We start from the raw sequence: 11590 nt of genomic DNA on the forward strand, positions 1-11590 counted from the left end.
ATAGGAGGATAGAACATATTTTATTTAATGAACTGCAGCTTAGTTTATCACTTTTGCATAGGTAAGCATTTGGTATTTGGCCTCCATTTGACCTTTTGCCCTGGGTCCCACAAACATCAGGAGTGGGGCTGCCTTTAAGTTCTATCTTCCAAACATAAGAATCCTAACTGGGCCTCTGGCTGCCTAATAGTCCATTCTCCATAGAGCAGCTAAAGGATCTTCAAGAACAAACAAACATTAATCTCCCACTTAAGGCCCAGCAGTGGCTCCATCTCTAAAACCTACATCAGAACTTACCAGCTCTGGAACTTCCTTGGTGGCCCAGTGGTTAAGACTCTGTGCTCCAAATACAGAGGGCCTGGGTTCGATCCCTGGTCAGGGAACTAGATCCCCCATGCATGCTGCAACTAAGAGTTTGCGTGCCACAACTAAGGAGCCCATGTACCACAACTAAGGAGCCCGCCTGCCGCAACTAAGACCCGGTGCGACCAATTAAATAAATAAATAAATAAATATTTTTTAAAAAAGAACAAAAAGAACTTTCCAGCTCTGCCTGCACCAGACCTCACCTCATCCTACTTTCCCCCTTAGTCACCAAACTCTGGCCACCGTGACCTTCTTTCCTCCTTCTGAACACACCTGCTTGTTCCTGTTTACTCAGTGTAGAGCAGTCTCCACCCTTTGCTTGGCTGCCTACTTCTTTCTGTAGACTGTGCCCAGGTGTCACTTCCTCATCCTCAGTACATTGTCCCTCTAGTCACTCTTTGTCACAATACCACTTTGTTTTCTCCCTTCGTTATATTCTTTGTTTATTTACTTGTTTATTTTTTGGTTCCCTGTTGGTTCACCTCATCTGTCACGCTTGCCATTTCATCACTAGCTCTGAGAACCATACCTGGCATATAGACAATCAATAAATATTTGTTGAATAGATAAACCTTCTCTTTCTGGCCAGACCCTGTAAACAATGTCCCAGGGCATATAAATTAAGCAGCATGATCCAGTGTGATCTCTGTTTTTAGAAGATATTGGTAACCAGAAAAGTTTGGTTTACACTATAAACCAGTGGCAAATTAGTTGTGGCACGGGCTCCTTAGTTGTGGCATGTGGGCTCCTTAGTTGTGGCATGCAAACTCTTAGTTGCAGCATGCATGTGGGATCTAGTGTCTCACCTGCCCAGGCTCTTTCCATAGCAATATGTTACCTGCCTGAGAGCTCCCTGAACCCAAAGAATCCTTCCTCCTCATGTGTTTTTCTATACTCTGTAAAACTATCTGTTGAATCATCCTGTTTTAGAAAAGGAAAAATCCTTGGCGAGTTTCTAAAAATACTCCATCTGTAATGTACTGCAGTGCCTTTTTTTTTTTTTTTTTTTTTTTTTTTTTTTTTTTTGCTGTACGCGGGCCTCTCACTGTTGTGGCCTCTCCCGCTGCGGAGCACAGGCTCCGGACGCGCAGCCTCCGCGGCCATGGCTCACGGGCCCAGCCGCTCCGCGGCATGTGGGATCTTCCTGGACCGGGGCACGAACCCATGTCCCCTGCATCGGCAGGCGGACTCTCAACCACTGCGCCACCAGGGAAGCCCTGCAGTGCCTTCTTATAAAAAAGAAATATTTCTTGACTTTTACTCAAAACTTTTTGTCCTAACTTTTCTGCCCTCATAGGCAATAAAAAATATATAATTTTTCACATGAAATTATTTTGTTTTACTTCAAGACATTTAGCCATTTGCAATGTAAACGTAAAAAAAAAATTCTCACTTTGAAGGATTAAGATTATGGGAGAGAACAATTATAAAATAAAATAATCAGTTAATTCACATGACCCTTTTTTAAATATATATTTATTTATTTATTTTTGGCTGTGTTGCATCTTGTTGCTGTGCACAGGCTTTCTCTAGTTGCAGTGAGCAGGGGCTACTCTTCGTTGCAGTGCGCGGGCTTCTCATTGTGGTGGCTTCTCTTGTTGTGCAGCATGGGCGCTAGGCATGCAGGCTTCAGTAGTTGTGGCATGTGGGCTCAGTAGTTGTGGCTCACAGGCTCTAGAGCACAGGCTCAGTAGTTGTGGTGCACGGGCTTAGTTGCTCCATGGCATGTGGGATCTTCCTGGACCAGGGCTCGAACCCAGGCCCCCTGCATTGGGAACGCGGAGTCTTACCCACTGGACCACCAGGGAAGTCCCTTGTTTGGTTTTGTTTTGGTTTTATTTATTTTTTTAGTACAAAAAATAATAATAAGAAAAAAAGTGATTACTCATTCAATTTCTATAAGGTAACAGGTCCCAAATTCAGTGCTATATACCCTTGAGAACTGGGAACTCAATAAATACATTCAAATTAGTTTAAATTCTACTGAGGGAATTTTCTTCTGTATTTAAAAAACATCTCTTATACTTTGAACCTTTTTTTACAGATCTGTTGAGACATAATCATATGATAGATGGCATACGTGGAAAGGACATTTGAACAGTTTTGACATATGTGGAGAAACCATCACTACAATCAAGATAATAAAACACATCCACTACCTCCCAACAGTTTCCTTGTGCCCCTTTAGAATCCCTCCCTCATCTGCCCATTGCCTTACTATAGTTTGCATTTTCTAGAATTTTATTTATTTATTTGTTTTATTGAAGTATAGTTGATTTACTATGTGTTTAATTTCTGCTGTACAGCAAAGTGACTCAGTTATACATATATTTTTTTCATTATGGTTTATCACAGGACCTTGTTGTTTATCCATCCTATACATAACTAGAATTTTATATAAATGGAATTTTATGGTATGTACTCTTTAACATGCTTTTTTGGGGGGGTCTGGCTTCTTTGAGCATACTTACTGAGGTTCACCCATGTTGTGTGTGTCAATAGTCCATTGATTGCTGAGTAGCAAGCCATTCTATGGCTATATCACAATTTGTTTATTCACCTTTTGACGGATATTTGTATTGCTTTTAGTTTTTTGGCTATTACAAATAAAGTTGCTATGAACATCTGTGTACAAGTCTTTATATGGATATGTTTTCATTTCTCTCAAGATACCCAAGAGTAAAATGGCTGGGTCATACAGTAGTTGTATGTAGGTTTATGTAACTGTATGTAACATACAGTAGGTGTATGTAACTTTTAAAGAAACTTCCAAACTATTTTCCAAAGTGTTTAAACTATTTTACATTCCCATCAGTAGTGTAGGAGAGTTCCGGGTGTTCTACATCTTTGCCAGTATCTGGTATGGTCAGTCTTTTCAAATGTAAGTCATTCTATTGGATGCATACTGGTACCTCATTGTGGTTTTAATTTATATTTACCTACTGACTAATGATATGGAGCATCTTTTTATATGCTTATCTAATATTCGTATATCTTCTTTGGTGACGTGAATGTTTAAATCTTTTGCCCATTCCCCACCCCACCCCACCCTGGTCCCCACACCAGGGATCAAAACCCGTGCCCCCTGCAGTGGAAGGGCGGAGCCTTAACCATGGGACCACCAGGGAAGTCCCTCTTTTGCCCATTTTGAACTGGATTGATTGTCTTATTCTTCAGTTGTTTTTTTTTTTAAGAGTTCTTTATACACTCTAGATACAAGTCCTTAGTCAAATTTATGATTTGCAACTATTTTCTCCTGCCTGTGGTTTGTTTTTTCATTTTCTTTGAAGAACAAAAGTTTTTAATTTTGATGAAGTCCAGTTTATTGATCTTTTGCAGTTCATAGTTTTTTGTATTCTATCTAGGAAATTTTGTCATTCAAATGCCATCAGGGAAATTTTCTTTCATATTTTGAATAACATCTCTTAAACTTTGAATCTTCATAATATGCTCCTTGGTCATGAAAACACTTGAGGAGCGGCTCCCCAGCTCCCTCATCTGGTGAGAGTGCGCTTTAAAGCATTTGAAACTACAACATTTTAAAATTATGAAAGAGTCAAAAGTAATCTAAAGCATTTTTCCTTTTTTCAAATATTTTTTCAGAAGTGCAAAATACCTTACTATTGGGAACACAGAAGAAATAATTTAAAAACATGAGACCTGAAAGTCAAATAGTACTGGTCTCAATCTCTCAGGTGACTTGCTTCTAGTCCACCACACCTTGAGTATATTTTCTTATCACCCTTTGTTTCCATGAAATTCTATTTGAATGGAGGTTAAGAGCATTTTACTACCTTAATGGATGGCATTAAAGTCCTCTTAGGGAGAGAAGTGTTCTTGCTGGGAAGAATACTGTATTTTAATAAGTGCTTGAGGTTGGTGAGCACCCACCTACACTGCCTCCTACCCCTAACCTGAGGGTGTTAATTGGCTCCAAGCTTAAGAAGATGGAAAAATGGTCTCCATAACAGAGGAGATGGGAAGGAGAGAGAAAAGTAGGGAAAATGGCATGGAGATGAAGGCTTTGCCAGATATGATATAACCCTTTCTCTAGGAGCCCCGCAAAGTAGGGTATCTACTGAATGAGTGACTTTTATTGTGGTAACTGGAGAAAGGGCCTAATCTGAAACAGTTCAGAACAGAAATAACATATGAGGTTCAGGAGCTCAGAGGCCCAGATGACCCTGAGAACCTAGGTCTCACTGGGTATTTATAAAACTCTTGGGAAGGCCCTCAACTTTCACAGAAAGTGGAAGTGATGGGGATTTGAGTTCATTGTACTTAACCTTTGAGGAGTAAGGAGACCCCAACTGATAGTCTGGACCTTTGCATGGTACAATATCACAAATTTAAACATGCTACCCTTTGACCATAATGCACTTACTTTCTCAAGTGCTCTCCTGGAAACAAGCTTTATGCCCCATCCAGAGCTCAGCTTCATTTAAATCTTCACTCAGTCTCCTCCTGTCATTACTCTATCCAGTTCAGATTCCAAGATCCATCACTTCCTGAAAATACTTCAAGTCCCTTGTTCCTTTTTCCTTCCATTGCACTTACCTGGGAAAACTTCAGCCACGGAGTGACTCAGTCATCTTCTCTGATTCTTAACTTCCTATCAAAAACCTAATAACACACTTATATCTAAACGCCTCATCCTTCATATTTGTATGGAGAGAAGTGCTGCCATCAAAGGCTATCCCTTCCACCTGTCCTCTCAAGGTCTTTGTTCCTATACACACACACACACATATAAATACATATGTAACAATACATATCTAAGAATTCATACATAAAATACATGTATAAGAATACTAAATAGCACCACTGTTCTGTTCAGAGTTGCAGAAAACCTCAAACCATTTCAAATGTTTATCAAAGAAGAGAATAGTTAAATAAATTGTGGTACATTCAGTAAAGAATTGTACAGAGCAGTGAAAATTTTCTAAACTATAGCTGTGTGAAACAACATGGAAGAATCACAGAACAAAATATGAAGTGAGGAAGTAAGCCCAAGCTGATTGCCTACAGTTTGATACCATCTTTATGAAGCTCAAAAACAAGCAATATTAAACAACATATTGCTTATATTGTTTAGGCCTATACCTATATACAAAAACTATTTTTTAAAATTAATTTATTTTTTAATTTATTTTTGGCTGTGTTGGGTCTTCGTTGCTGTGCACGGGCTTTCTCTAGTTGTGGCAAGCGGGGGCTACTCTTAGTTGCAGTGCGTGGGCTTCTCATTGCAGTGGCTTCTCTTGTTGCGGAGCACGGGCTCTAGGCACACGGGCTTCAGTAGTTGTGGCACATGGGCTCAGTAGTTGTGGCTCGTGGGCTCTAGAGCGCAGGCTCAGTAGTTGTGACGCACGGGCTTAGTTGCTCTGCGGCATGTGGGATCTTCCCAGACCAGGGATCGAACCGGTGTCCCCTGCATTGGCAGGCGGATTCTTAACCACTGCGCCACCAGGGAAGCCCCAAAAACTATTTTTAAAAGGAATGATAAATAGAAAATTCAGGACAATGGTGATCTCGGTAGGAAGGGGAATCAGAGAAGGGATAAACATATAATTAGATGTAAGATGTTGGCTAGTTCTTAGGTTGGATGGTATGTTTACAAGTATGTATATTCTACTGTGCTTTATAACATACATAAATATTATATATATTATACTGTAAGTATCAAATATTATATAAAAACAATATTTAAAACCTTTTAGGAGCTATGAAAAAAAACTATGATGAGATCCTTCCATTCAAAATAGCTATCTTAACTTTCTTTTTCGATTTCCCCCACATTTTTTATGCTTCTATTATTTCTCTTATTTTAGGGCACCTTCCCATCCAAATCCTACCTAATTCCAAGATTCTGGTCAAGTTCCAGATCTTCCCAGAAGTCTTCCCTGACTTCTCCAGCTCTTGTTCATCTTTCTTTCCTCAAGCACTTTAACAACTTTTGGGTTCCAAGCAAATCAGCATGTAACTGTATATTGTCTTCTATCATTTATAGTTGGTCAGTGTGTGTTAGGGCTCTTCATTGCAAATAACAGAATCTGGTCTCATTAGTAGTTTAAACAGAAAAGAAATTTATTAAAGGATACAGATGGCTCCTAGAATCTCTGAGTGGGCAGGAAATGAGCCTTGGCAGCTATACCAGGCTGATGCCCAAATGTGCTATTCTGTTGCTCTAGTGGAGACACTCCTGGGCAAAAGTGCACTTGTACTCTCACCACTGACACTGGACACTGAACATGACCCCTAGCACGTCTAGCTCTGCTGCCCTTGGAAGCTGTTTTTTTTTTGTTTGCCAGAATGGATTGCAAGCAGTGCCTCCATCTTCACTTCACCCTCTTCTGACCTGCAGTCTCATTTTGTTGTGGAACTGGGGTACCCAGGATATATCTAGCTGTGTGCAACCCTGAGAAGATGAGTTTGGGTTTTTTGCTTCTATGTTAGGGAGGAACTCATAAAGTAGGAGCTTCCAAACATAGAAAGGCTGTTTCAAAAGTTATCTTATCTTACCAATATGGCTTATTACCTAAAACACATAACACTCAATAAATACCTGTTGATTTATTACTCTTCAGTATCCTCCATTAAAACAGTACCTTTGGGATCATCTAATCCAGGGGTCTTCAACCCCTGGGCCATGGATGGGTACCGGTCCATGGTCTGTTAGGAATCAGGCACACAGCAGGTGAGCGGCAAGCAAGCAAAGCTTCATTTGTATTTATAGCTGCTCCCCATCACTCACATTAACGCCTGAGCTCCGCCTCCTGTCAGCATTATGGTGAGATGCATAATTATTTCATTATATGTTACGATGTAATAATAATAGAAATAAAGTGCACAATAAATGTAATGCACTTGAATCATCCAGAAAACATCCTCCCCCACTCCACCCCCATCTGTGGAAAAATTGTCTTCCACAAAACCAGTCCCTGGTGCCAAAAAGGTCGAGGACCACTGATCTGATCCATACCCTCTGTCTTACAAAAGAGCAAACAGACTCAGAGCAATAAAGTGATTTGATCGTGGTCAGACTTTTAGTTCTTAGTAGAGCTGATGTTATGGTTTGAGGATGTAGTCCAGGAAAGATTCCCAAAGGTCTAATACAACATACAGTGATGTAATAGTCTTCTTGTGCCGAGAATTGCTTATGTGCCTTATTGTGGAAGTACTAGTTATTCACATTCTTAATATTTTTGGAAACACTCTAAAGTTCTAGATTTGCAAAATAAAAACATTCGTTTATTTTTTTTCTATTTTATTGTTTGTGGCAGTCTACTAATTTTCCCCCAACATCTTTTCACCCCTCTTCCACAGTAATAGAAACCCTGAGTTTTTACTGGGCCATGACCACCAAGAATAAAGAGTATATTCCCAGCCTCTTTTGCAGCTGTGTGTGGCCATGAGATTACATTCTGGACGTAACCAGAATTGTCGTATGCATCTTCTGGGAAACATTCTTAAAATGTTGAGTCATGCCCTTCTCTCTTTCCTCCTTCTTGCTGACTGGAATGCAGTTGGAGCTCTAGAAGCCATCTCAGAAAATAAGGTTAACTTGAGAATGGAATGCTCACGTGCTAAAGCAAGAAAACAGGACACCAGTTTCCTAACACCATGGAGCACCATACCAACTATGAACTTACTACTTCCAAACTTCTTGTACGTGAGAGACAAACTTTCTACCTTGTTTATTGTTATTTTAGTTTATTTAGTTTTAGTTTTTTCTGTTATTTGTAGCTGACCAGATCCTAATTAATAATCCCTGGGCTCAGGACATGGAAGCAAACTAAGTGTCCATCGACAGATGAATGGATAAAGAAGATGTGGCACATATATATGATGGAATATTACCCAGCCATAAAAAAGCGAAATTGAGTTATTTGCAGTGAGGTGGATGGACCTAGAGTCTGTCATACAGAGTGAAGTAAGTCAGAAAGAGAAAAACAAATATCAGAATCTAAAAAAAAAAAAAAAGGTTCTGATGAACCTAGGGGCAGGACAGGAATAAAGACACAGATGTAGAGAATGGACTTGAGGACATGGAGAGGGGGAAGTGTAAGAAGGGACGAAGTGAGAGAGTTGTGTTGACATATATACACTATCAAATGTAAATTAGATAGCTAGTGGGAAGCAGCCGCATAACACAGGGAGATCAGCTCCATGCTTTGTGACCACCTACAGGGGTGGGATAGGGAGGGTGGGAGGGAGGGAGATGCAAGAGGGAGGGGATATGGAAATATATGTATACATATAGCTGATTCACTTTGTTATATAGCAGAAACTAAAACAACATTGTAAAGCAATTATACTCCAATAAAGATGTTAAAAAAATAAAAAATAAAAATAAAGACACACCAAAATATTTGCTTGTTAAAAAAAAAAAAAAAATCCCTGGGCTCGTCACCTTGATTACTAATGCTGATGCAGACCCAACTGGGTGATACGATCCCAACTTGGGCATGTTATGTACAAGGCAGGGGCAAGTAGATGCCACAGTCTTGAGATGGAGTACTCAAGTACATAGCAAACCACTACCACCAGCCAGTCCAGTACTTACCTAAGTGATAAGCCCAAATAACACCAGCCAATAGATAAGACACAGAGACTTTGCTTTTTAAATGTGGTTTAGAAATAGTCCATGGAGTCTTTTAGTTTTAAAAGATTTACCCCATTTTTCTTCTTTCAAACCTCACCTCTGGACTGGGTTTCCAGCTTTCCAGAAAAACTTTTACACTCTATACTCAATCCTTGTTCTTTGATAGTCTATTTTTCCTTTAACACTATTCACTCTTTTTTTTTTTTTTTAGCTCTTTCAAATCATTTTAATAACCTGGGAGTGATTCGAAGTATGAAAAGATTCAAACATTTTCCCTTTAAAGGGGATGCTACCATCATTGCCTCACAACAAGCATGATCAAAGGCAATGATGAGACCGGATTCCAAAGAGCAAGGGTCGTAGGAAGGCTTCAAGTCTCACGGATTGGAGAGCTTGGTTTCAGAAAGTCTCTCGAAGGCTAGCAGGCAGAAGAGACATGAAATTTTAAAAGATCCTCAGAGGATGGGGCATGGTTTCTGGGTCATGAGCACCTTGAAGTGTCTCTTGAGGGTGATTTGGTGTCTAGAATATTTATCTGGGGAGAACCGAACAGGATGGGCCGAGCAGGTCTGTTGTCCCATAGGGTCAAGCTTCTTCAGCATATAGACCCGGTCTCCCAGCTCGTTGAGGTAATACTGGAGAAACCCGACCACCTTGAAGCCAGAGGTTCCAATTCTGTCTGCAGCTCCTCTAACTGACAGCCTCATGTGTTTTCAACACTATTCACTTTTAAAAACATCAAACAGGGCTTCCCTGGTGGCGCAGTGGTTGAGAGTCTGCCTGCCGATGCAGGGGATACGGGTTCGTGCCCCGGTCTGGGAAAATCCCACATGCCGCGGAGCGGCTGGGCCCGTGAGCCATGGCCGTTGGGCCTGTGCGTCCGGAGCCTGTGCTCCGCAACGGGAGAGGCCACAACAGTGAGAGGCCCATATACCGCAAAAAAACAAAAAACAAAAAAAAAAAAACATCAAACAGTTCTAAAAGTTTTAATGACATGGTCTATGAGAAAGTTATTTTTTATATTTCTGGTGCAATTGCTAAGGAAAATATATTTCTAGTATTCCTCACATATGAAAAAGAGGACAGTCTTAGACATTAATATGTCAGTACCTTACAACTGTGGTAGCTATATTCACACAGACTTACAATTACCAAAGCCTTTACATTTTCTAAAAGGGTCAAACAATTTAGAAATTATATGGATAATAATAGGTAACATTTATTAAGTACTATCATTTAATCCTCCTCATAACCCTATGAAGTAGATACTATTATTAATAATAAGGAACTGAAGCACAAATGTCAACAAGTAGTAAATGATGAAACTGAGATTCAAGCCCTCAGAGCTTCAGCTCTGGGCTTTTTTGGGGGGCGGGGTGGCATATAACTTCTTAATTTCTCAAAGTGCTTTTTTTTTTTTTTTTTGGCCAGGCAGATTGCGGGATCTAAGGTCCCCCACTAGGGATCAAACCCATGCCTCCTGCAGTGGACGCATTGAGTCCTAACCACTGGACTGCCAGGGAACTCCCTCAAAGTGCTTTTTTTTTTTTTTTTTTTTGCGGTACGAGGGCCTCTCACTGTTGTGGCCTCTCCCGTTGCGGAGCACAAGCTCCGGACGCGCAGGCTCAGCGGCCATGGCTTACGAGCCTAGCCGCTCCGTGGCATGTGGGATCTTCCCGTACCGGGGCATGAACCCGTGCCCCCTGCATCGGCAGGCGGTCTCTCAACCACTGCGCCACCAGGGAAGCCCCTCAAAGTGCTTTTATATTTATTTTATTAGACATAAAGTAGAGAATATAGACTTATCTGGATAATTAGAAGAATGCCTCTTGCCTCAGTTACCTGGACTCTTGAAGTTAACATATTTCCCATTTAAATTAATGTTAATTTTGTAAATTGCTTAATATATTTTATCTTGCATTTATAGAAATAAAACCATAAAATTAAGGAAAATGTGGTACATATACATATTTGCATACATAATTTTAGATAGAGCTTGCAATTTACTTTCTCTTTTTTTCACATATTTATTCTATAATTTTAATGAAATATTTCAAGCTACAGAAAAGTAGAGAAAGAATGTAGCAAACACTACTCATCTTGGTCTGTCAAATCTTGATGCTATAGTTGTTAAAGGTAACTTTTTTAGTTTTCTGAATAGTTAACACATTCATATGTTCCAAAAAAGTATGGTGTTAAGTCCCCATCCCACCCTGTCCCGTATGTCCAGTTCCCATCTCCACTTACTTATATATTTATTTTGTGTGCGTGTGTGTGCAAATATATATTGCACCAATATATTTGGACTCACTTAAAAAAAAATTAAAGGTAACACATTTTTGACATTCTTCTTTGTGTCCACAATCCTAACACTAACTCTTTACTGCCTCTTTTCTCGGCTCATTATTCAACAATTAATAGAACTCTTATGTTCAAGGAATTTTGTTAGTAACTGAAGAATCGGTAGTTTCTCATCAAATTCTTTTGCCTCCATCCTTTATATTCCATCCACAACCCAGTTTTCTAAAAACCTGAGATCTACTTCCAAAGTCTTAAGTGCATAGAGTATAACGAACACGATCATCACGCGGACAAGGGGACTAAAATTCTCGGAAGAATTCG

At 39.9% G+C, this 11590-nt stretch overlaps 1 protein-coding gene across 1 annotated transcript; it reads right to left on the bottom strand.

The window, feature by feature from the left end:
* Positions 1–9423: 9423 nt before the first annotated feature.
* On the bottom strand, positions 9424–9675 carry LOC132487512 (H/ACA ribonucleoprotein complex subunit 3-like). The gene has a single exon (XM_060095212.1). The coding sequence runs from the start codon at positions 9673–9675 to the stop codon at positions 9424–9426; it is 252 nt and encodes an 83-aa protein (XP_059951195.1).
* Between the last annotated feature and the right edge of the window lie 1915 nt (positions 9676–11590).

Source organism: Mesoplodon densirostris, chromosome 4 (assembly GCF_025265405.1).
Source record: "Mesoplodon densirostris isolate mMesDen1 chromosome 4, mMesDen1 primary haplotype, whole genome shotgun sequence".
In the NCBI taxonomy this organism is placed as follows: Eukaryota; Metazoa; Chordata; class Mammalia; order Artiodactyla; family Ziphiidae; genus Mesoplodon; species Mesoplodon densirostris.